Source organism: Dendrobates tinctorius, unplaced genomic scaffold (assembly GCF_039654945.1).
Source record: "Dendrobates tinctorius isolate UK_male_01 unplaced genomic scaffold, ASM3965494v1 ptg000014l, whole genome shotgun sequence".
NCBI lineage: Eukaryota > Metazoa > Chordata > Amphibia > Anura > Dendrobatidae > Dendrobates > Dendrobates tinctorius.
In genome coordinates, this window is record NW_027361682.1 from 8,947,115 (window position 1) to 8,974,278 (window position 27,164).

At 43.8% G+C, this 27,164-nt stretch overlaps 1 protein-coding gene across 1 annotated transcript in view; it reads left to right on the forward strand.

Annotated features, from left to right (window-relative positions):
- LOC141070694 (uncharacterized) overlaps positions 1–27,164 on the forward strand; it is a 177,651-nt gene that overhangs the window by 100,229 nt on the left and 50,258 nt on the right. The window contains exons 15-19 of the mRNA XM_073559571.1: positions 10,974–11,123; positions 11,253–11,432; positions 11,515–11,638; positions 11,721–11,864; positions 14,785–15,806. Coding sequence (XP_073415672.1) covers positions 10,974–11,123; positions 11,253–11,432; positions 11,515–11,638; positions 11,721–11,864; positions 14,785–15,806 — 1,620 coding nt within the window. The remainder of the gene's footprint in view (positions 1–10,973; positions 11,124–11,252; positions 11,433–11,514; positions 11,639–11,720; positions 11,865–14,784; positions 15,807–27,164) is intronic.

The following is a 27,164-nucleotide window of genomic DNA, read 5'->3' on the forward strand; positions in this document are numbered from 1 at the left end:
TGGTCCTCTGCGTCTCTCTCGTTCCTGGGGAAGAGTGCACTTGATAAAAATGGTCTCATTGCCTCAATTTCTATATTTATTCCGATCTCTACCCATCCCGATATCTCTAGTGACCTTCAAAACAATAAACTCACACATAACTCATTTTATCTGGAACAATAAAAAACCTCGATCTCCCAGCAAATACTGTTCAGACACAAAAGAAAGGGAGGAGTTTCGCTGCCGAATTTCAATCTTTACTATAAGGCGGCCCAGATTGCCCAGCTGGCAGGGGTAAACGCAGAACAACACGCGCCCATCTGGCCACAAATAGAAAACTCACAAATAGCACCATGCTCCTTGGAAAGCTTAATTTGGGCTACAGGACCTTTGCCGAAAGATCTAGCTCTGCATTCGCCATACACTTTTCATTCTCTACGTGTCTGGAGAGCAAATAGATTTCAATTTGCATTAAAGTCCCACCCCTCTCCACTTCTAAACCTGTTTAACAATCCCATTTTCCCACCAGGAGTTACCTCCAGGAATCACGCATGGTGGCAACAGAATAAATTAACCAGACTGCAAAGTCTGTCTACTCACTTTAACCCCTTAGCGACCGCCGATACGCCTTTTAACGGCTGTAATTAAGTGCACTTAAACCACAGCGCCGCTAATTCACGGCGCTGTGGAGAAAGTGAATAGTGCCCCCCAGTGTCGGATTTTCTCCGGGGTCTCAGCAGCCGGGGGTAGCCGAGACCCCAGAGAACATGAATCGGTCGGTTTTTACCGACCCCGCTTTTGCTATCGCCATTATTAACCCTATAATGGCGACCCCCCAAAAAAGCCGCGATTTTGCATTAAATTTCTCTTTCCTCTGATGTGATCACACATCAGAGGAAAGAGAACTAGGGTCCCTGAATCCCCCCCGGTACCTCTCCGTGGTCCAGGGTCCCCTCCCAGTGGTCTGGCGTCCTCGGGTGGGCGCCGCCATCTTGGATCCGGAAGAAAATGGCGGGCGCATGCGCAGTGCGCCCGCCGGGAATCTGCTGGCTCCGGCTGGCAGATTCCATTCATTCATTTTGATCACTATGATAAACTATCATAGTGATCAAAATAAAAAAAAAAAAAAACACATAACCCCCCAGTTTATCACCCCCTTAGTTAGGCCAACATAACGAAATAAAGAAAATATTTTTTTTTCAGTTTTCCATTAAGGTTAGGGCTAGGGTTAGGGTTGGGCTAGGGTTAGGGCTAGGGTTAGGGTTAGGGCTAGGGTTAGAATTAGGGTTAGGGCGAACTAGGATTAGGGTTAGAATTATGATTAGGGATTAGGGTTGGGATTAGGGTTGGGATTAGGGTTAGGGGCGTGTTGTGGTTAGGGTTGGAGCAAGAATTGAGGGGTTTCCACTATTTACCAACTTTGGGGGTCTAAAAATTGGGGTCTAAAAAATCACTTTTGTGGAAATAAAAAAGACTTTTTATTTTCACGGCTCTGCGTTTATAAACTTCTGTGAAGCGCTTGGGGGTTCAAAGTGCTCACCACACATCTAGATAAGCTCCTTGGGGGGTCTAATTTCCAAAATGGGGTCACTTGTGGGGGGTTTCCACTGTTTAGGCCCATCAGGGGCTCTGCAAACGCAACATGACGCCCGCAGACCATTCCACCAAAGTCTACATTCCAAAATGGCACTCCTCTTCCAAGCTCTCCCATGTGCCCAAACAGTGGTTTACCCCCACATATGGGGTATCAGCGTACTCAGGCCAAATCGCACAACAACTGTGGGGGTATGATGTCTCCTGTTACCCTTGTAAAAATAAAAATTTAGGGGCGAAAAGATCATTTTTGTGGAAAAAAAATGATTTTTTATTTTCACGGCTCTACGTTATAAACTTCTGTGAAGCACTTGAAGGTTCAAAGTGCTCACCACACATCTAGATAAGTTCCTTAAGGGGTCTAGTTTCCAAAATGGGGTCACTTGTTGGAGGTTTCCACTGTTTAGGCACATTAAGGGCTCTCCGAACGCAACATGGCATCCGATCTCAATTCCAGCCAATTCTGCGTTGAAAAAGTCAAACGGCGCTCCATCTCTTGCAAGCTCTGCCGTGTGCTGAAAAAGTGGTTTACCCCCACATATGGGGTATTGGCGTATTAAGGAGAAATTGTACAACAAATTTTGTGGTTGATTTTCCCTTTTAACACTTGTGAAAATAAAAAAAATTGGTTCTGAAGTAAATTTTTTGCAAAAAAAGTTAAATGTTAATTTTTTCCTTCCACATTGCTTTAGTTCCTGTGAAGCACGTAAAGGGTTAATAAACTTCTTGAATGTGATTTTGAGCACCTTGAGGGGTCTAGTTTTTATAATGGTGCCACTTTTGGGTATTTTCTGTCATGTACACCCCTCAAAAAGACTTTAAATATGATGTGGTCCCTAAAAAAAAATGGTTTTGTAAATTTTGTTGTAAAAATGAGAAATCGCTGGTCAACTTTTAATCCTTATAACTTCCTAACGAAAAAAAATTTTGCTTCCAAAATTGTGCTGATGTAAAGTAGACATGTGGGAAATGTTATTTATTAAGAAATTTGTGTGACACATCTCTCTGATTTAAGGGCATAAAAATTTAACGTTTTAAAATTGCAAAATTTTCAAAATTTTCGCCATATTTCCATTTTTTTCATAAACACAAGCCTTATCAAAGAAATTTTACCACTAACATTAAGTACAATATGTCACGAAAAAAGAGTCTCAGAATCAGCGGGATCCATTAAAGCATTCCAGAGTTATAACCTCATAAAGTGACAGTGGTCAGAATTGTGAAAATTGGCCTGGTCATTAAGCTGCAAACTGGCTTTGTCGCTAAGGGGTTAAACTAATGTCAAAACAAGAGTTCATCACAAAATATCAAGTACCAAGATCGGAAGCTTTCAGGCTGGAACAAATTTTTCATTTTTTACAAAATCTAACAGTAAACTCTACAAATACAAAGCCCACAACTTACGAATTAAAATGTCTATACGATCCATTGGGTAACGGCCTTATATCTCATCTTTATTCCACATTTAACCAACCTAGAGAATGCTTGAAACTGAAGTCTATGGAGCAATGGGAAGCAGATTTACAAATCTCCCTCACACCACAAAGGTGGTACAGGTGCTACGAAAATATTGTGAAGGGTAGCAATCAAATTTCGCTTACTGAGACATCCCTTAAATTGTTCCCTAGAATTCACAATGTACCTAGCTTCCTACACAACATCTACCACAAAATCCCAGGCAACTGTTTTAGGAGGTGTAATGATAGGGGGGTCATGCTCCACACATGGTGGACTTGTCCGATAGTGAATTCTCTCTGGAAGGATGTGGTAAAGTTAATTAATACAGCCCTAAATAGGAAATTATTTTTATCTCCGTCGGTATTACTGCTGGGGGACAGACCAATCAATGCCAATAACACAGGTGAAAAGAAGGGTTAATTTGATAATGCTTTAGCCATTAGATCCGATACTTTCGATGCCTTTCAAAGTATATGGGAACCTTGGATCCAGGCATTTAATGGTGAGGACCTCTCTAGGACGATATCTTTATCTATATAGTTTATCGACAACGTAGTTACTGTCTATATTTGTATACTCTGAACCGCTTATGCTAATATTTCACGTCCACTCATCTTATATTATTGACACTGAATGTATACCCCCCTCCGCCCTCCTCTTTTAACCTAATTTGGTTATGTTAAAACTGTTGTTTAGCAATTCTTTCAAACTAAGACGACGAAGTCAAGGATACTATATAAGTTTCCCATGCTTTTTCTTTAATATTTCCCCCTGCGAGGGGATCCTTGTACTCTAATGTGAATGTATTTCATGTTAAATGATGTTTTCTTTTCAATAAAAGCATTGAAACTAAAGCAACAGTCCTTCTGAGGACTAATTATGCTGTATATAGATATCAGTGCTTGGTAGGCTAGGCAGGCATTGTATGTGGCATACTTCATTGCATACAGCAAGAGGGTCCATTCCATTACTGTCTGCTGCTGCCTATTACAGATATTTACCGTGTATACATAGCCCCAGGTATCAGTGGCCAGGAATAATTTTTTTTGCATCTAAATCCTGATTATTTTTTTCAAAAGCAATCCAGTGCACACATTTGTTTGTTGGCACTGCAGAATACATCCAGATCATTTCCATAGTACAGCATGAAAATTTGGCCATTACAGCAATCACATCTGAGTGCGCAGAAAATTCTGTCATTTCTGTGCTACTGTAAAATTTTGTTGGAGTGTCTGATACAATTTATTGACACCAGTTTGCTGGAAAAAAAAGTTACCTACAGGGCATTTATTTGAAAAGGGTTTGGCCGTCACAGCGATCACATCTGAGTGCGCAGAAAATTCTGCAACTTCTGGGCTACTGTAAAATTTTGAAGGAGTGTCTTATCCAAGTTATTGAAACCAGTTTGCTGAAAAAAATAGTTACTTACAGGGCAGATATTTTACACTGGATTTTGTCCACCACATGGATCGCATATCAGTGCACCCAAAATTGTGTCATTTCAGGCCTCCATTGCCTTTTTTTTGCTGTGTCTTAGCCTAGTTATTGACACCCGTTTGCTGAAAAAAAAAAATCTACAGGTCAGATAGTTGAAAGTGGGGTATCTCCATCACAGGCATTACATATCAGTTGGTTGGATAGCGGATAATGCTTCCAGTCACCACCACCACCCTGTCTTCCACACGGTCAAGTCTGAGCAGCCGTGAGTTTGTACCGCATATTCCTCACCCTGATCCTCCTTCCTCCCACCATGCCGAGTGCCCAGAGACAACTGATCCCACACTTGGACACGCGAAAGAGCTGTTCACTTTTCCATTTATAGATTCTGGCCTCTCACCCAGTCCACTTAAAGTGGGGCAAGAGGAGATCGCATGTAGCGATGCCAAAATATTTGAGCAGCGACAGTCACACAAAGGCGACGGTGGGAAAGTGTCAGAAAAGGTGGACGATGATGAGACACAATTGCCAGAAAGTCAGGAGGAGAACCAGGGTGTGGAAGTGGAGGACAAGATGGTGGATGATATAGTAACTGACCCAAGCTGGCAGGAGGGCATGCAGAGCGAGGACAGCAGCACACAGGGGGAGGGAAGAGGAGCACCCCAACAGGCAGGAAGAAGCAGTGTGGTGGTCGCAGGCAGAAAGCGGGCAACTGTTCCAAGTAACACCAACATGACGGAAGTTGCCAGTACAACTGTTTGGTCTTCCCGAGTCTGGTTGTTTTTTTAAGACTCTGCTGATAACCCCAAAAGGCCATTTGCACCACCTGCCATGCCAGCATCAGCAGGGGTAGCAAAACTACCTGTCTCACCACCACCAGCATGATCAGGCACAAGACAGCAAAGCACCTGACTTTGTGGGCTGAACCCCAGGGTCCACGAACAGTGTCTGCGGGTGATACCACTGTTTCTTCCGCTGTTGTGCGTGAAAGCCAATCCCCTGTCCATGGTGCATGTGAAGATGCCTCTTGCCCTGCATCTGTTGTTGCACACACTCAAATAGCACCATCATCAAGCACGACCACGTCCTTGTCCCAGCACAGCATTCAGTTGTCCATACCCTAGTCCTTGGAACGCAAGCACAAAGACGCAGCCAACGCCCCACAGGCCACACTACTAAATTCACACATTTCTCATCTGCTTGCGCTCTATATGTTGCCTTTTAGGTTCGTGGAGACGGAAGCTTTCCACAACCTGATGGCAGAGGCCGTCCCTCAGTACTCAGTCCCCAGCCACCACTATTTCTTCCGGTGTGCCATGCCCGCATTATACAAGCACGTGTCCAACAACATTCGCCGTGCCCTCAGCAATGCAGTTACTGGGAAAATCCACCTAACTACGGACACGTTGACAAGTGCTTGTGGGCAGGGACTGTACATCTCGTTGATGGCACACTGGTTTAACATAGTGGAAGCCGGGACCCAGTCAGACGTTGGAATGGAGCACGTCCTCCCGACGCCAAGGATTGCATGCCCTACATTAGTCAGGGTTGCCCCCACAGTCTACAGCTCCTGCACCTCCATCAGCCTTCATCTCCGTAATGACAACATCAGTCACAAGCTGGAAGCACTGCAGCACTGCCTCAGCCAACAGGCTGTACTGAAGCTAATATGCTTAGGTACCAAATTACAAACCGCACAATGCTGAAGAGTTGTGAACAGCTCTGAAAGAGCCGGCAGTTTTGTGGCTGGCACCGCTGAACCTACAGCCAGGCATGGTCGTGTGTGACAATGGCCGGAACCTGGTGGCGGCTTTGAAGCGAGGCGAGTTCACACATGTACCTTGCCTGACCCATGTGCTTAACCTTGTTGAAAGATTGTGTGCCCATTTTAGAAAGTCAGCTACAGCTTCCACCACCCTTGCTGTGCTTCAGCAGTGTTTGCAGCTTTCGGCTCACCGACTGTTGTGTGATGTCCCCACAGGTTGGAACTCTAAACTACATATGTTGGAAAGGATTTGTGAGCAGAAGAGGGCAGTTGTTGACTACCAGCATCAACAAGGCCGTCGGTATTCAGTTCAGACTCCACACATAAGACCTCAGGAGTGGACATGGATGTCAGACATAAGTACCATCCTCCAAGACTTTGAGGACTCCACCAAGATGGTGAGTGAAGATGACGCCATAATTAGTGTCACCATCCCGCTTTTCTGTGTTCTGAAACGCTGTCTGCGCACAATCAAAGAGGATGTACTGCAGGCGGAGAATGATGAGATGGAGCAAGAAACCATACAGGGTGATTACATACAGCCCAGCCTCATCTCATCCCAACGTTAATTGGGTGACAATGAGGAAGAACAGGAGCTAGTTTCATGCGCTATAGACGGTACTACAGGCACAACTGTCATATCGTCTGTTCAGCGTGGATGGTGTGAGGACAGGGAGGAGGAGGAGTTGAGCATGGTCAGTCGTCCTCTTGGTGAGGACACGGAAGTCTTGCCTGTTAGTAGTCTGGCACGCATAGCTGAGTTTGTCACGCTGCTTCTCCCGTGACCCTCGTGTTCTCAAAAATTTGGGTGACAATCATTACTACTTGGTGACACTTCTAGACCCATGCTACAAAGAGAACTTTCTATCTCTTATTCCAGAGGCAGACAGGTGTACTAAAATGGTGCAGTACCAGAGTGCCCTTGTTGTGGAATTCTTAAAAAAAATTCCCAACTGAAAACGCTGGCGGCAGAGATCACACTTCGTTAGAAAACCAAGGAGTACAGGCGAGAGAGACAACTCCAATCCAGCAGATGAACACTAGCAAAGTTCTGGGAGACTTTTCTCAGCGCCTCCCATCGCACTGACCCTGAAGCGTGGTGTACTCTCACTTGGAGTGCAAAGTTTTGGAAGATGCTGTGGGAGTACTTTGCTGACCGTATCAACATCCTTCGTGATTCCTCTGTGCCTTATAATTATTGGGTATCCAAGTTGGACACGTGGCATGAACTGACTTTCTACGCCTTGGAGGTCTTGGCCTGCCATGCCGCTAGTGTTTTGTCAGAGCGGGTTTTTAGTGCCGCTGGTGGAATTATAACTGATAAGCTCATCCGCCTGTCAACTAAAAATGATGATAAGGTTGACTCATAAAAATGAACAAGGGCTGGATTGGGCCAGACTTTTCTACACCACTGAATGATAGCAGCGTAATATAAAGTCAAATCCAGTGTCTTTTTTTGGGAGGTCTATTCCCATGCACCACTTCACACCCACACATAAGTATACGCTTCCTGATTTTGGCTATTTGCTATTGTCCTCCTCCTTCTCATCCTTATCATCCACCGCCACTAGATCACCAGGGTAACCGTGGTCCGTGATGCAACACCCACATTAGTGTTGTAAAGGGTGTTTATGATGCCCATAAACAAATTTTTTTACACAGTATGTTCATGTAAAACCCCCAGGGGAAATGTTTATCAGCCCATACACTTACTGTGTGAGCATTACAAGTGTAGGAGACCCACTCCTTTGTAATAGGAACAGATTTTTAAGAGGCCCTCCTCCACATTCTCTTCCAAGGGTTATTGGTGTACGTCCAAATTTGGGGCATGCCTTGCATTCACTGCATAGGCAAACAGTATGGGAGACCCACTTCCTAATAATGTGAACTTTGTTGGTTGGTCATCTTCAACAATGCAATTCTCCACTGTCAGTTCTTCAGCCTCAACACTGCAATGCTCCAATGTCGGGTCTTCATCCTCAACACTGCAATTGTCCACTGCCGGGTCTTCAGCCTCAACACTACAATTCACCAATGCAGGTTCTTAAGCCTCAATACTGCAATTCTCCACTGCTGGTTTTCAGGCACAACACTGCAATTCACCAATGCAGGTTCTTCAGGCTCAACACTGAAATGCTCCACTGCGGGGTGTTCTTCCTCAACACTGCAGTGCTACAATGCAGGTTCTTCGGGATCAACTCTGCAATGCTCTACTGCCGGGTGTTCAGCCTCAACACTGCAATACTCCACTGCTGGCTTTTCAGGCTCAACACTGAAATACTCCACTGCCGGGTGTTCTTCCTCAACACTGCATTGCTACAATGCAGGTTCTTCGGGCTCAACACTGCACTGCTCCCAGGGCCGGACTGGGACTAAAATTCAGCCCTGGCATTTGAAGTTACACAGGCCCACTAGTCACATGGTGACTATATAATATCTTTGAAAACTTGTAGGTTACAAGAAGTGAAATGAGATTAACACGACTATATAACATGTAGTCACAGCTGTGCCCAGTATTTCAGCTCAGTCCTATTTATTGCTTTTAGTTGCAGTACTCCTCTCAAAGCTCTGTCCCCTTTTGTGCGGTGACAGAATTTCTGGCAGAACTGCTATCCATTGGGCAACCAGACCCCCTGGTCATAGCTGCCCCTATCATACCTCCCAACTTTTGAAGAAGGGAAAGAGGGACAAAGACTGCGGCGTGCGCAGATCACATTCACCTCGTACACACATGGCTCTGCTACATCCACCCTGTAAACCCCTCCTGACCCCACACAGAAACTTACCCACATCCAGCAGCGCACCATGACAACCAGCATGGCAGAGTCCTGCATACACACGGAGGCTCCTGATCATGTGACCTGTGACCTCATCACAGGTCCTGTGTGCACAGAGCAGCCAATTGCAGCCTGAGAACGGAGCTGCCTGCGAGGGGGGTGAGAAGTGCTGTGCAGCATCTCATCCCGTCATTGCAGGAGGGGGACCCCGCATTTGCATGCAGTGCCCTGGAAGCAGGAACGGCCCACTACAGGCACCGGCCCTTCTGGCATTTGCCAGAAGTGCCCGATGGCCAGTCCGGTCCTGAATTCTCCACTGCTGGGTGTTCAGGGTCAACACTGCAATTCTCCACTGCTGGGTGTTAAGCCTCAACACTGACATTCTCCAATGCAGGTTCTTCAGGCTCAACACTGCAATTCACTGCATAGGCAAACAGTATGGTAGTACCAAATTAATAATGGAACTCTGGTTTCATGTGGCCACCCAGGACGTCTGTCGAAATGAGTTATTGGGATGCGTATAACTTTGAGCCAGGGCAGGCCATGCATTCAATGCATAGGCAAACAGTATGGTAGTACCAAATTAATAATAATGGGAACTTTGGTTTCATGTGGCCATCCAGGACGTCTGTTCAAAGGGTTATTGGGGAGCGTCCAAATTTGGAGCAGTCCTTGCATTCACTTCATGGGCAAACAGTATGGGACTACCAAATGAATAATAATGGGATCTTTGGTTTCATGTGGCCATCCAAGACGTCTGTTCAAATGGGTTATTGGGTGCATCCAAATTTGGAGCAGGCCTTGCATTTACTTCATGGGCAAACAGTATGGGAGTCCAACTTCCTAATAATGGGAACATTGCTTTAAGGTGGCCATCCTGTACATGGCTTCAAAGGGGTATTGAGGTGCATCTAAATTTGAAGCAGGGCAGGCCTTGCATGCAATGCATAGGCAAATAGTATTGGAGTATCAACTTCCTAATGATGGGATATACCAAATCTGTTTAATTTTTTACTTTATTTTAGTGGCGGGAAAAATTGACCAAGTTAAATTTTTATATTTATTTATATCTTTAAATATTTTTTCCAGGATATCCCTCCTGGCTCCACCAGGAAATAGCCCTCCTTATCCGAGATAGAGACAGGAACACACGAAAGGCTAAATAGCCACTCCCACCACCACCCACCAGTGTTTTTCCTGTCTCTATCAGGGACAGATGCATGAGAGGAGCGCTCTACTCTACGTGCAAAGAGATAATTTATGTGAAGGAGGTTCAGAGGGTATCATCCTTTTCCTTCCTCCTGTCGCAGTGTCTCTCTGGGTAGAGGTCCCTCAGCCCTGATGATCTGCACATCCCTCATCTGCCTTCATTGTTTTTGACAAAATAAAACCCTTTAAAGGGAATCTGACTGCTAATACATGCTGCCCAAGACACTGGCCAGTTATGGTTGACGCTAAAATGCTTCTGTGTTTCATAGAAAAGCAAACTTTAATAGGCAGCTAGAGACCAAGCCACACGTGAGACTAGTCAAACAAACATTGCGGCATCTTTGTGCATTCCCAACATTTTCATGTGTCTCTTATTTCTCAGTCGTTTCTCAAGTTCATCTTTTACCTCAGAGTCCTTCTCTGATCTGGATGCTTAATTCAAGGTCAAATAATTTTTGGTGTTAAAAGATCCAGATTAAAAAAACATTTTATCTTCTGTATTGAAAAAACTTAGGAATATGAAGGACATGTGTATGTAAACGTCAAATCATGTTCCAGTTCTTGCAATGCCTACAGGTTATATCCCATCTCGTACTTTCCTTATTCTTTCTAGCAATTATATTTTTTTCCATGTGATTTTCTACAATTTTATATTTTTGTTCCATTCAGGTTCTCACACTTTTTAATTATCTCTAGTAATTGTAGGATTACATGGGATCTTTATGATGTTACATCGTCATCTTCTCCCCATTCAGGTCCCTACAATATCGGATCCTCTCAGTGGAGATCTTCTATATAAGAGAATTCTCCTGAGTGACCCTACAACGATGGATAGGGACAGGGACAAGATGGCGGAGAGGATATTACACCTCACCCTAGAGATCCTCTTCCGGCTTACTGGAGAGGTGAGAGATTCTGATGACGTCACATTACATCATTCTTATCTAAAGGAATAACAGATGGACAGAACTGGAGAAGTGAGGACTCAGGAAATGTCTGTAGTGAGGTTTATTAATGTGTCTCTCCATAACCAGGATTACACAGTAGTGAAGAAGACCTCTAGGGAGCGCTGTCAGGCCCCTGTGTCTGAGGGATGGGGAAGACCCCTGAGCCCAATCACGGGGCCTACACCTCACCACCTGATATATGAGGACATCAATGACCAGAAGATCCTAGAACTCACCTACAAGATGATTGAGCTGCTGACTGGAGAGGTGACACTGCTGGGAATGCTGGGACATTATACAGTAACGCTATGGAGGGATCGGGGGATGACAGTATCATTGTATGTGTCAGGTTCCTATAAGATGTCAGGATGTCACCGTCTATTTCTCCATGGAGGAGTGGGAGTATTTAGAAGGACACAAAGATCTGTACAAGGACGTCATGATGGAGGTTCCCCAGCCCCTCACATCACCAGGTAATAGACAGGACTAAATACACATGGCCTATAATTGTCTGTATGTACAGAATGAATTCAATCCCTGATATGTTTCCTCCAGTTCTATCCGGTGAGAGGACAACACCAGAGGGATATCTCCATCCTCTTCTTCCATGGGATGATCTGACCCATAATAATAATACAGAGCCATATATGAGGGGTGATGAGCAGTGTAAAGAGGAGATTCCTACAGATAACCGCACAAGTGAGTAGTAACTGCTAAATGTAGGAAAGTTGCAGATTCTACTCAGTCACAGGATCACACAATTATGTGTTTAATTTTTTAGGGTATATTCACACAGACTTTTTGATGTACCTTTTCCTGGCAGAAAAAAAATGCCTTTCATTTTCCTATTTTTTATTAATACGGTCATTTTATCAGTATAGTTTCAAAAAAACAAAATTGAACTGGTGCTTTTTAACACGTAAAAAAACAATTGCTGCAAGTAGTTGAAAGATGCACGGAGTGACGTTTTCTAGCTACAAGTTGGCTGTAAGAAAGATGTCACAGGGATACAGCGACAGAGAGGGACTAGAGGATTGTGGCGTCTGGTCACCTAAACTCCTGCACTGGTCAGAGCTGCTTCACAATCTTACTAAACAGTGCAGGGTTTTTTTTTTTAGCTCTGGCACTGCTAGAGTTAATCAGTTCAGTTGATCTCATGGAGCTCTCCATCCTGGATTGCCTCTGCTGTTTTGTGTTGGACACTCACCACTGGTATACATGTTTACCACTGGCTTTTGGGAATTGCCAGTGATAGTTAATTGTGCCTGCTTTGAAGTTGGCGATTGGAGAGTTGTTCTGGAGATTTTTGCGTGGAGTTTGTTTGCATGTTCATTCTCATCCTCTCCTATTTGGTTTCACCTTACCCTACCCTGTGTATTACTCTGCTGTTTGGTGAGTGTATTTTGTATGATGGTAGTTTTCATTTATCCCTGTCTGTCTTCCCTTGTCTATCTGGTTAGTGTAATCCTCACATCTTACTGGTTGGGGAAGGAACAGATAAGAGTAAGACAGGAGCATAGCAAGGCACATGACTCCAGCATCTCCACCATCTGGGGTAATCCAGGGGACAGGGATAAACTAGGAGACCCCCGAGCTTGAGGGAAAGGGAAGGAGCCCCTAGTCCCGGGAAATCCTGTATCAGTACTGTGACAAAAGCAGTCCAAAATCCAACAGGTTTGGGGTTTTTGCAATGATTGATTGCATTAGGGTAGGCTAAAACTTAACCCAGTTGACAATAATTAGTTGTGATGTCACATGTGACATCATGACCTTCATGTTTCACAACACATGTTGCTGTGCAGCATTTTCTAAACACAGATATGAAGCTGTAGAAATAAAAAGTGCACAATTTTGAAGAATTTTATATACCCACCCAAATAACTGTACAAACAAATGAATCAGTCATATCTGCTATAAAGTCTACAGTGAAATTGGTCCAATAAAAATAAGAAATAGGCAGACGTAGCAACAGTCCAGCAGCAGAGATGAGCGGAGCAGATCGATTCATGGAACTCTGGATCCAGCATCTACAGTCAGTGGACATGTATGATGTTGTACCAGTCCTAATAAGTCAAGTGCCACAGCAGGGACAGCGAAATTATGAGATTCAAAGGCCTTCATCTTAGCTGCAAGGCACCACTGACCTGGATGCTTGACTGTAGTTCCGTGAACGGATCTTCTCATATGCACCTAGCAGGTGTTTGGGGAGAACTCTCACATACAGGTTTAAGTTCTGATGATAACCAACAATAACTGAAGAAGAAGTTGTTTTAGTTGAATAAGAGTGATGGAATTTGAGCAAATTTTCAACTTGCTCATGAAAGCATTAAACCTGGCCGTGAGTCCAAGAGATCCCTAGTGTTCACTCTTCATCTCTAGTTCAAGGATTTGGACTTCGCATCAGGATGTCCCCAGGTTAGAAATTCTAATGTAGTTGTTGACTGTCGGTTTATAGCTCATGTGCAAGAAATGATCATAGATAGCGTAAGGTTATGCATAGAAATTGAGCAGGCAGACATCTGAGTAAGGAGAGTATATCAGAAGTAAGTTAAAGGCAATATCTGACAGCACTTCAAGTCCCAAAAAGGCATCTTAAAGAGAAGTTAAACAGTCTGGTATACTTAAGTTATTCACAAATTAAGGAAGAATCCAAAAGCTAGGTCAAGAAACAAGACTGGAAGAACTACTATGTACTACAGCAGGACTACTTATTACAAAACAGATTCAGTTGTCTAAACTAATAACTGGCAAAGAGAGAGTCCATGCCCTGATTCCCCAGATGACTAGACCTTTCGGTTGGCCATTCACATGGCTGATTGTTCGCACACACAGACTGGTTATCCATGTGCATTGTACATGTATGGTGCAGCATCACCACCAGCCTGACCACAGATTTATATCGCAGTTTGACAGGACTACAAGAATACAACGTTATTGTATGCACAAATGTGTTTTGTTGTTTTTTTCTAGATAAGTTTTTCTTTATTTGCTATTCAACAGTATTTATTAAAATCCTACTTCATATGATATTTTATTTGCTCATTTGGGAAACAAAGAAACTAATCTTAAATTTGGGTTGTAAAATATATAAATAATTTACTATATTTAATGGGGGTATCAAGAACTATTATTATTTTGGGAGTTTTAACTACCTGCCTGTTCTGCATGGTGTTGATTTCTGCCACCCCTGAGTAGTCACAGACCTCTTCTGCTAGTGATTCGCTGTCTTCTGATAATTTCACGTTTACAGAGCAGCGTCTTCTTTTTCGCTCTGCTTTGTTGACGGGACGTCAATGCTAATGTCATGCTGATTGACAGCTGGCTCTCCACTACACAGATGCATGAAGCCGGCTGTTAATTAGCATGACTTCTACTGTCACTGCCAATCATCAGAGCAGACCGGAAGAAAAGGTGCTGTTCTGTTGAGAGGAAAAATGAAGCAGGAGAGTCACCAGCTGATTCGGCAGAGGTCATCCCTGTGCGGAACAGACAGGTAGCTTGTAACTAACTTCCTGTTAGCTCTTAAATTCATACAGAAAAATATAAGACCTGAAAAACCCCTTTAATATTTCAGGGCCCTATTACTGAAATATAATAAAATCTGTTTTATTTTTGGCAGGTGACTATACCAGAAGCTCAGAGGAACATCTGAGAGTTTCAGACTTTAACACATATGATCACTATATCACACCAAATACATGTGGTGAAGAGTATGCAATTATCCTAGATATACTGCCTGCCGTTCACAGCAAAAATCTATCTAACCCGTTTGAACAGCGTGTATCCTCTGATCCATATTCGTTGCAGACTGTTAAGTCAACTACAAATAGCAGAAGTGATGATGAACATCAAAGAAATCATATGGAAAAAACCTATTCTTGTTCAGAGTGTGATAAATATTTTAAACAGAAACTGGATCTTGTTAGACATCAGAGAATTCACACAGGGGAGAAACCATTTTCATGTTCAGTATGTGGAAAATGTTATAGCATTAAATCCAGACTTGTTAGACATCAGAGAACACACACAGGGGAGAAGCCATTTTCATGTTCAGAATGTGGGAAATGTTTTAAGCAGAAATCGGATCTTGTTAGACATCAGAAAATTCACACAGGAGGTAAGACATTTTCATGTTCAGAATGTGGGGAATGTTTCAATCATAAAGCAAATCTCGTTAAACATCATAGAATTCACATAGGGGAGAAGACATTTTCATGTCCAGAATGTGGGAAATGTTTTAAACAGAAATCAGTACTTGTTAGACATCAGAGAATTCACACAGGGGAGAAGACATTTTCATGCTTAGAATGTGGGGAATGTTTTAATCAGAAATCAAATCTTGCTAAACATCAGCGAACTCATACAGGGGAGAAGCCATTTTCATGTTTAGAATGTGAGAAATGTTTTACAGAGAAATCGGATCTTATTAGACATCAGAGAATTCACACAGGGGAGAAGGCATTTTTATGTTTAGAATGTGGGAAAAGTTTTAATCAGAAATCACATCTTGTTACACACCAGAGAATTCACACAGGGGAGAAGCCATTTTCATGTTCAGAATGTGGGAAATGCTTTAATCAGAAAACAAGTCTTATTACACATCTGAGAATTCACTCAGGTGAAAAGCCATTTTCATCTTCATAATATGAGAAATGTTTTACAGAGAATATGGAACTTGCTAAACATCAGAGAAATCACCAAGGGGAGAAGACAGTTTAAGCATGTAAAAATGTGAGAAATGTTTTCACCAGAAATCATTTTCATTTCTAAATTAAAGTATTTTTTGCTACTATTTTATTGATAAACTATAGAAGCAAAAAATGCAACAAATGCAAAGTAAGTGTCACGTCTACATGAGAAAGGGACATTAACTTAGAGCTCTAAACGGTGCTTAGGAAATGTATGTAATTGCTAATAAATATCTATTGTTGAAAAGCAAATTCAAATACTGTAGCTCACCTATATAATATATCATTTGTATCATAGAATCATAGAATCGTAGAGTTGGAAGGGACCTCCTGGGCCATCTGGTCCAACCCCCTGCTCAAAGCAGGATTCGCTAAATCATCCCAGTCAGATGTCTGTCCAGCCTCTGTTTGAAGACTTCCATTTAAGGAGAACTCACCACTTCTCGTGGCAGCTTGTTCCACTCATTGATCACTCTAACTGTCAAAGAGTTTTTTCTAATATCTAATCTGTGTCTCCTCCCATTCAGTTTCATCCCATTGCTTCTAGTCTTTCCTTGTGCAAATGAGAATAAAGTTGACCCTTCTACAATGTGACAGCCCTTTAGATATTTGTAGACAACAACAAGAAGAAAAGAGAATAAGCTATGTAATGGGGGATCACCACAGACACATGATTGACATTGAGAGAGGCAATTTTTATTGACACATGTACAACACAAACACTATAAAAACATTAAAAAGTCACACATGTGACATAGCAACAACCAACAGAAGCTCATAATAGAGAACCCACCCTGTACTTGCACCCCACAATGACAGGTGATCAAATACCAGCCCATATAAACAGCATACCGTCAGATAACTGGATATGTTACAGTTGATGCCTCCAAATGCAGGAGAAAATCACTCCTGTACCTACTTTGGAACCTAATACAGCATCAAAATAAGAATCATAGACGTACATGAGGGCTGGTCACCCAAGCCAAAACATACCTATAATAAGGATCATACATAAGCATGCAGTACTTATAAGACCCAGCGCCAGCAGCATGGACTGAAATATACAAAGTCAATACCCCATGCATGGCAACCTGGAACACTGGCGTCAATTGGCATAACCCATGTGGGGTGAAAGCAGGGGGGGAGACATACCCGACGCATGTCGCCACCCGCAGTGGCTTCGTCAGGTAGATATTTGTAGACAGCTATTAAGTCTCCTCTCAGTCTTCTCTTTTGCAAACTAAACATTCCCAAATCCTGCAACCTTTCCTCATAAGACAGGGTTTGCAGACCGGTCACCATTCTGGTCACTCTTTTCTGTACTTGCTCCAGTTTGTTGATGTCTTTTTTAAAATGTGGTGCCCAAAACTGGACACAATATTCCAGATGAGGTCTGACCAAAGAGGAGTAGAGGGAAATAATGACTTCACGTGATCTAAACTGTATGCTTCTGTTAATACATCCTAGGATTGCATTTGCATTTTTTGCTGCTGCATCACACTGTTGACTCATATTCAGTCTGTGATCTATTAGTATACCCAAGTCTTTTCCTAATGTGCTGTTGTTTAGCCCTATTCCTCCCATTCTGTATATGCTTTTTTCATTTTTATTGCCCAGATGTAGTACTTTGCATTTTTCCCTGTTAAAAACCATTCTGTTAGTTGCTGCCCATTGCTCCAGTTTAGTTATATCTTTCTGAATCCTCTCTCTCTTCTCTAGTATTAGCTATCCCTCCTAGCTTTGCTCCCATGTCCATTCTGCCCCGTGTCTCACATTCTGCCCCCATGTCTTGCATTCTGCCCCCATGTCTTGCATTCTGCCCCCATGTCTGCATTCTGTCCCCATCATGTCTGCATTCTGAACCCATATCTGCATTATGCCATGTCTTGTATTCTGCCCCCATGTCTTGCATTCTGCCCCCATGTCTTGCATTCTGCCCCCATGTCTTGCATTCTGCCCCATCATGTCTGCATTCTGCCCCATGTCTCGTATTCTGCCCCCATGTCTCGCATTCTGCCCCCATGTCTCGCATTCTGCCCCCATGTCTCGCATTCTGCCCCATGTCTCGCATTCTGCCCCCATGTCTGCATTCTGCCCCCATGTCTGCATCCTGCCTCCATGTCTCGCATTCTACCCCCATGTCTTGCATTCTACCCCATGTCTTGGATTTTGCCCCATGTCTTGTATTTTGCCCCGTGTCTATATATTTAGCCCTGTGTGTCTCCAATCCTGCCCTCTGTCTCCATATTTGCCCCTGTGTGTCTCCAATCCTGCGCCCTGTCTCCATATTTGCCCCTGTGTGTCTCCAATCCTGCCCCCTGTCTCCATATTTGCCCGTGTGTCTCCAATCCTGCACCCTGTCTTCGTATTTGCCCCTGTGTGTCTCCAATCCTGCGCCCTGTCTCCATATTTGCCCCTGTGTGTCTCCAATCCTGCCCCCTGTCTACATATTTGCCCCTGTGTGTCTCCAATCCTGCCCCATCTCCATATTTGCCCCTGTGTCTCCAATCCTGCCCCCTGTCTACATATTTGCCCCTGTGTGTCTCCAATCCTGCCCCCTGTCTCCATATTTGCCCCTGTGTGTCTCCAATCCTGCCCCCTGTCTCCATATTTGCCCCTGTGTGTCTCCAATCCTGCCCCCTGTCTCCATATTTGCCTCAGGGTGTCTCTAATCCTACCCCCTGTCTCCATATTTGCCCCTGTGTCTCCAATCCTGCCTCCCGTTTCCATATTTTCCCCTGTGTGTCTCCAATCCTGCCCCCTGACTCCATATTTGCCCCTGTGTGTCTCCAATCCTGCCCCCTGTTTCCATATCTACCCATGTGGGTCTCCAACCATGCCCCATCTCCATATTTGCCCCTTTGTGTCTCCAATCTTGCCCCCATGTCTCCATTCTGCCAGGGATACATACTGCGCCTTTCAAAAATAAAAACTTTCTTCTTACCTGACCTCGCTCCTGCGCTGAAGATGGAGCTGCTGCTGTGTGAGCTGAAAGGACCTGTGGTGAGTGACGTCTTCGTCATGTGATCAGGGGGCGGAGCTGATCAATGCTGAAGGCCTGTGATAATGATGACGTCACCACAGGTCCTTCAGCACTTCTCTATCTTTTGGATGTCGGGCGCTGTTGCGGCTCTGCTGATGTGTACGCTGCAGGCCCGGCTGCAGCGCACACTTGGGGCCCGACCGCAGTGCACACTTGGGGCCCGCCCGTCGCCCCTATGACTCACAGCACTTGGGGCCCGATGACTGGCAGCACTGGAGCGGGGCCCCTGATCTGCTGGCCCCCTTCTGTACTGCTGTTCACCGGGCCCCATACAGCAGTAAGGGCTGTCATGCCCTGATGGCGGCCCTGCCTTCCACTGACATGCCAGGATTAGAGCTGCTTCTAGGGCTGACTACCCCCACCACTGAATCCCCACTTTTGTTGGGCCAGCACAGAGAGGAGGTAACGACAAGCTTAGGAAGCTAACCGAGAGCAGTGAGGTTTGTGGCCAGGTTACCCGATTGTCCCAACCTGGCTTCTTTAAGACGTCTCTGGGGTTTCAGTGATGGTCAATGAATCAGTACTGTGTTCTTCCAGCTGGCGCTGTGGTCCCCTCCCTGTTGGCAGCAGATTATTCAGGATACTCTCCAAGTGTGTGACAACAGAACTTCTTTAGTGTAAATTCACACAGGGCGTTTTTGCTGCGGGTTTTTCTCTGCAGCAAAACCTGATTTCTTGGCAGGAAAGAAGCTGCGTCAAAAACGCAGGTTTAGGTGCGTTTTTGGTGCGTTTTTTTCATACGTTTTTGTGTCGATTTGTGCATGGTAATAAAATTGAGTGTAGTTAATATATATATATATATATACTATGTATATGTGTATATATATATATATATACAGTCATATGTTAAAGTTTGGGCACCCCTATTAATGTTAACCTTTTTTCTTTATAACAATTTTGGTTTTTGCAACAGCTATTTCAGCTTCATATATCTAATAACTGATGGACTCAGTTATATTTCTGGATTCAAATGAGGTTTATTGTACTAACAGAAAATGTGCAATCTGCATTTAAACAAAATTTGACCGGTGTAAAAGTATGGGCACCTCAACATAAAAGTGACGTTAATATTTCGTAGATCCTCCTTTTGCAAAAATAACAGCCTCTAGTCGCTTCCTGTAGCTATTAATGAGTTCCTGGATCCTGGATGAAGGTATTTGTGACCATTCCTGTTTACAAAACAATTCCAGTTCAGCTAAGTTTGATGGGCGCCGAGCATGGACAGCCCGCTTCAAATCATTCCACAGATGTTCAATGATATTCAGGTCTGGAGACTGGGATGGCCATTCCAGAACATTGTAATTGTTCCTCTGCATGAATGCCTGAGTAGATTTGGAGCGGTGTTTTGGATCATTGTCTTGCTGAAATATCCATCCCCTGCGTAACTTCAACTTCGTCACTGATTCTTGCACATTATTGTCAAGAATCTGCTGATACTGAGTTGAATCCATGCGACCCTCAACTTTAACAAGATTCCTGGTGCCGGCATTGGCCACACAGCCCCAAAGCATGATGGAACCTCCACCAAATTTTACTGTGGGTAGCAAGTGGTTTTCTTGGAATGCTGTGTTTTTTAGCCTCCATGCATAACGGCTTTTTGTATGACCAAACAACTCAATCTTTGTTTCATCAGTCCACAGGACCTTCTTACAAAATGTAACTGGCTTGTCCAAATGTGCTTTTGCATACCTCAGGCGACTCTGTTTGGGGTGTGCTTGCAGAAACGGCTTCTTTCGCATCACTCTCCCATACAGCTTCTCCTTGTGCAAAGTGTGCTGTATTGTTGACTGATGCACAGTGATACCATCTGCAGTAAGATGATGCTGCAGGTCTTTGGAGGTGGTCTGTGGATTGTCCTTGACTGTTCTCACCATTCTTCTTCTCTGCCTTTCTGATATTTTTCTTGGCCTGCCACTTCTGGGCTTAACAAGAACTGTACCTGTGTTCTTCAATTTCCTTACTATGGTCCTCACAGTGGAAACTGACAGGTTAAATCTCTGAGACAACTTTTTGTATCCTTCCCCTGAAAAGCTATGTTGAATAATCTTTGTTTTCAGATCATTTGAGAGTTGTTTTGAGGAGCCCATGATGCCACTCTTCATAGGAGAATCAATTCGGTGAACTCTTACTGGAACTGACAACAGAGGCGTCCCCCTGTGTCACCACACTCACACACCCGTAATTCATCAAGGGGCTCACCACCCTCCAACCCCTTCCACCACGAGGTCTGCGCCTCCCAGGGTTGGCTAATGGCGAGGGTTGAGACTTGCTCATCAATGACCCTAATGGCCACCGGGGGCAAAACTAACTTTAAGCAAACAGCTTAAAGGAAAAAAAGGTTACATGTGCTTTTATGTCATGTCGGACGCTGTTCACACCACAGCGTCCGGCAGGCAGCGGTAGTTCCATCTCCATCCACTATAGCCTCAGTGGCGCCGGTTTGATTTTACTCAGGTTATCTGGGGTTAATCTAGCTGGAAATCAGGTGGGATGTTTGGTCACGCCCACGGTCTTTAAATAGTCGTGCTGGCCTGTGGGCGTCGCCGATTATAGCTTGTGTTTTGTGCCAAGTGGTTCCGGTCTGGAGTGGAGGTGTTGGAGAGAGAAATTCATATCTGGTGTCGTATGATCCGTTGTTACCTTTTCGCCTTCCTATATTTGTGCTTTGTTTTGCCCTGTTCACATTATAGTATTGTCCTGTGTGTATGCGGCGCGGTGCGGTTTAAGTTCTCCCTGTCTGTCATTACTGTGTGGGTTTTGGTGGTTTGACAACTCACTGGGTGGAGGGTGGAGGGTTCAGCTTAGGGCTGAGCAGGAGATAAGGAGAGGCTGGAGGCTCAGGCATTTGCACCTTTAGCAAAAACCCTGAGTTGAGGGTCAGACAGGGTTTTCCCTAGTTTGAGGGACTCCGCAGGGGCCTGAGTTTTGTCAGCCTCCTTCGACCTAAGCCTCGCATAACATTTTATCTGTCACAATCCATCAAGGATCATGACAAAATCTCCCATCTTCCTCTCTTTGGATTTGGATTCCCAAATAATGTCACATTTCCTAGGTCCTTAGTCTCAGAGTGCTGGTTGAGAATTTCACCTAGCTTTCCAATTTCCTTTTCATCTTGATGACACATGATTACATCATCTACATATAGGAGAACATACTTCCACGTCTTCACTACATTTTTCTTATACAAACATGGATCAGCTTTATATCTTTTAACCCCTTAACGACCACCGATACACCTTTTAACGGCAGTAGTTAAGGGTACTTAAACCACAGCGCCGTTAATTCATGGCACTGTGGAGAAAGTAAATAGCGCCCTCCAGTGTCGGATTTTCTCCGGGTTCTCGGCTGCCGGGGGTAGCCGAGACCCCAGAAAACATGAATCGGGTCGGTTTTTACTGACCCGGCTTTTGCGATTGCCGTGATTAACCTTATAACGGTGATCGCAAAAAAAGCCGCAATTTTGCATTTAATTTCTCTCCTCCCGGTGGTCCTGGATCCCCTCCCGGTGGTCCTGGGTCCCTCCTACCTCCTCTGGTGGGCGCCGCCTTCTTGGATCCAGAAGAAAGTGGAGGGCGCATGCGCAGTGCATCCGCCGCTAATCTGCAGGCTCCGACTGGCAGATTCCATTCATTGATTTTGATCACTGTGATAAACTATCATAGTGATCAAAATAAAAAAAATAGTAAATAAACCCCCGGTTTATCACACCCTTAGGCAAACATAATGAAATAAAGAAAATATATATTTTTTTATTTTTCCATTAGGGTTAGGGTTAGAATTAGGGTTAGGATTAAAATTAGGGTTAGGGTTGGAATTAGGGTTAGAATTAGGATTAGGGATTAGGGTTGGGATTAGGGTTGGGGTTAGGGTTGGAGCAAGAATTGAGGGGTTTCCACTATTTACCAACTTTGGGGGTCTAATTTCTCCTGTTACCCTTGGGAAAATAAAAAAATTGGGGGCTAAAAAATCACTTTTGTGGAAAAAAAAAGATTTTTTATTTTCACGGCTCTGCGTTATAAACTTCTGTGAAGCACTTGGGGGTTCAAAGTGCTCACCACACATCTAGGTAAGATCCTTGGGGGGTCTAGTTTCCAAAATGTGGTCATTTGTGAGGGGTTTATACTGTTTAGGCACATCAGGGGCTCAGCAGACGCAACATGACGCCCGTAGAACATTCCATCAAAGTCTGCATTCCAAAATGGCGCTCTTTCCCTTCCAAGCTCTCCCATGCGCCAAAACAGTGGTTCCCCCCCAAATATGGAGTATCGGTGTATTCATTGCACAACCACTTTTGTGGTCCATTTCTCCTGTTACCCTTGAGAAAATAAAACATAGCGGGCTAAAAAATCATTTTTGAAGAAAAAAAGTGATTTTTTTATTTTCACTGCTCTGCGTTATAAACTTCTGTGAAGCACTTGGGGGTTCAAAGTGCTCACCACACATCTAGATAAGTTCCTTAAGGGGTCTAGTTTCCAAAATGGTGTCACTTGTGGGGGTTTTTTCCACCGTTTAGGCACATCAGGGGCTCTCCAAAAGCGACATGGCGTCCAATCTCAATTCCAGCCAATTCTACATTGAAAAAGTCAAATAGTGCTCCTTCCCTTCTGAGCTCTGCCGTGCGCCCAAGCAGTGGTTTACTCCCACATATAGGGTATCAGCAAACTCAGGACAAATCGCACAACAACTGTGGGGGTATAATGTCTCCTGTTACCCTTGTAAAAATAAAAATTTGGGGGCGAAAAGATCATTTTTGTGGAAAAAAAATGTTTTTTTATTTTCACAGCCCCATGTTATAAACTTCTGTGAAGCACTTGGAGGTTCAAAGTGCTCACCACACATCTAGATAAGTTCCTTCTAGTTTCTAGAACTTCTAGAACTTCTATAAGTTCCTTCTAGTTTCCAAAATGGGGTCACTTGTGGGGGGTTTCCACTGTTTAGGCACATCAGGGGCTCTCCGAACGCAACATGGTATCCGATCTCAATTCCAACCAATTCTGTGTTGAAAAAGTCAAACGGCGCTCCTTCCCTTGTGAGCTCTGCTGTGCGCCGAAAAAGTGGTTTACCCCCACATATGGGGTATCGGCGTATTCAGGAGAAATTGCACAGCAAATTTTGTGTTTCATTTTCTTTTTTAACACTTATGACAATAAAAAAAAATTGGTTCTGAAGTAAATTTTTTGCAAAAAAGTTAAATGTTAACTTTTGAATGTGGTTTTGAGCACTTTGAGGGGTCTAATTTTTAGATTGATGTCACTTTTGGGTAGTTTCTGTCATGTACACCCCTCAAAATGACTTTAACCCCTTAATCCCATGTAATGTACTTTCCCGTCCATGTGCCCTGGGACTTAATTCCCAGGGACGGGATAGTACGTCACAGCGATCAGCGGCGCCCACGTGGTGAGCGCCGCTGATCGCGGCCCGTTGTCAGCTAATTATCACAGATGACACCCGGCACAATGTGTCAGCATTGACACATTAACCCCTTGCACACCGCGATCAAACACAATCGCGGTGTACCGGGGGTTAAAGGGAAGCATCGGCAGGGAGGGGGCTCCCTCCGTGCTTCCCTGATCCCCCCACAGCAGAGCAATGTGCAGCGCTGCTGCTGGGGACTCTTTCCCTACAGGTCCCCGGATCCAAGATGGCGACGGGGACCTTCGGGGGCCTGTAGGGAGCTGACTTCCTCAGTGCCTGCAAAGCGCAGGCATGAGGAAGTCTGCGTCTATGCCTGTGACAGATCACTGATCTGTCACAGTGATCTGTGATGTGACAGATCAGCAATCTGTCACACAACATTGATGTCCCCCCTGGGACAACCTAATAAAGTTTAAAAAAAAAAAAAAAGTGTAAAAATAATTTTAAAAAAATCGCTAAATAAATTAGAAAGAAATAAATATTCCCCAATAAATTCATTTTTTGGAAATAAAAAAAGAAAAGAACAATAGAAGTACACATATTTGGTATTGCCGCGTCCGTAACGACCTGCCCTATAAAACTGTCCCATTAGTTAACCCCTTTAGCAAACCCCTTAAAAAATAAAAATAAAAAACTAAGCAAAAACTAATGATTTATCATCATACCGCCGAACAAAAAGTGCAATAACGTGCGATCAAAAAGACGTATATAAATATGCATGGTACCGCTGAAAACATCATCTTGTTCCACAAAAAATGAGCCACCACACAGCATCATCAGAGAAAAAATAAAAAAGTTATAGCTCGCAGAATAAAGCGATGCAAAAATAATTATTTTTTATATAAAATTGTTTTCATTGCATAAAAGCACCAAAACATAAAAAAACGACCTAAATGAGGTATCTCTGTAACCATACTGACCCGAAGAATAAAAGCGCTTTATCAATTTTACCGCACGCGTAACGGTGTAAACGCACCCCCCAAAAGAAATTCATGAAATGCTGGTTTTTGTTCATTCTGCGTCCCAAAAATTGGAATAAAAAGCGATCAAAAAATGTCACGTGCCTGAAATTGGTACCAATAAAAACGTCAACTCGTCCCACAAAAAATAAGACCTCACATGACTCGGTAGGTCAAAATATGGAAAAATTGTAGCTCTCAATATTTGGTGATGCTAAAACTATTTTTACAATAAAAAGCGTCTTTTAGCCTATGACAGCTGCCAAACATAAAAACCGTCATAAATAGTAAATCAAACCCCCCGTTATCACCCCCTTAGTTAGGGAAAAATAATAAAATGAAAAGAAAATGTATTTATTTCCATTTTCCCATTAGGGTTAGGGCTAGGGTTAGGGTTAGGGCTGAGATTAGGGTTAGGGGTGTGTTGGGGTTAGGGTTGGAGTTAGAATTGGGGGTTTCCACTGTTTGGGCACATCAGGTGCTCTCCAAATGCAACATTGCGTCGGATCTCAATTCCAGCCAATTCTGCGTTGAAAAAGTGAAATGGTGCTCCTTTCCTTCCAAGCTCTGCCATGCGCCCAAACAGTGTTTTACCCCCACATATGGGGTATCAGCCTACTCAGGACAAATTGCAAAACAACTTTTGGGGTCCAATTTCTCCTGCTACCCTTAGGAAAATAAAAAATTGGGGGCAAAAATATCATTTTTGTGGAAAAAATGATTTTTTTATTTTCACGCCCGGGCGTTATAAACTTCTGTGAATCACTTAGGGGTTCAAAGTGCTCACCACACATCTAGATAAGTTCCGTGGGGGGTCTAGTTTCCAAAGTGGGGTCACTTGTGGGGAGTTTCAATAGTTTAGGTACATCAGGGGCTCTCCAAACGCACATGACACCCGCAGACCATTCCATCAAAGTCTGCATTCCAAAACGTCACTACTTCCCTTCCGAGCCCCGACGTGTGCCCATACAGTAGTTTTCTCCCACATATGAGGTATCAGCGTACTCAGGACAAATTGAACAACAACTTTTGGGGTCCAGTTTCTCCTGGTACCCTTGGGAAAATAAAAAAATTTGTGACTAAAAGATCATGTTTGTGGAAAAAATACGATTTTTTTATTTTCACGCCCAGGCATTATAAACTTCTGTGACGCACTGGGGGGTTCAAAGTTCTCACCACACATCTAGATAAGTTACTTGGGGGGTCTCATTTCCAAAATGGTGTCATTTGTGGGGGGTTTCCACTGTTTTGGTACATCAGGGGCTTTCCAAACGCGACTTGGTGTCCGATCTCAATTCCAGCCAAAAACGTCAAATGGCGCTGCTTCCCTTCCAAGCTCTGCCATGCGCCCAAATAGTGGTTTACCCCCACATGTGGGGTATCAGCGTACTCAGGACAAATTGCACAATAACTTTTAGGGTCCTGTTACCCTTGGGAAAATAAAAATTGGGGGTGAAAGATCATTTTTGTGGAAAAAATATGATTTTTTAATTGTACCGCTGTACGTTATAAACTTGTGTGAAGCCCTTGTGGGTTCAAAGTTCTCACCACATATCTAGATAAGTTCCTTGGGGGGTATAGTTTCCAAAATGGGGTCACTTGTGGGAGGTTTCCACTGTTTAGGTACATCAGGGGCTCTCCAAACGCGACATGGCGTCCGATCTGAATTCCAGCCAATTTTGCATTGAAAAAGTCAAACGGCGCTCCTTCCCTTCTGAGCTCTGCCATGCACCGAAACAGTGGTTCCCCCCCACATATCAGGTATCAGCATACTCACATATCAGGTATCAGCATACTCAGGACAAATTGCACAATAACTTTTGCGGTCCAATTTCTCCTGTTACCCTTGGTAAAATAAAAAAAATTGAACCTGAAGTATTTTTTTTGTGAAAGA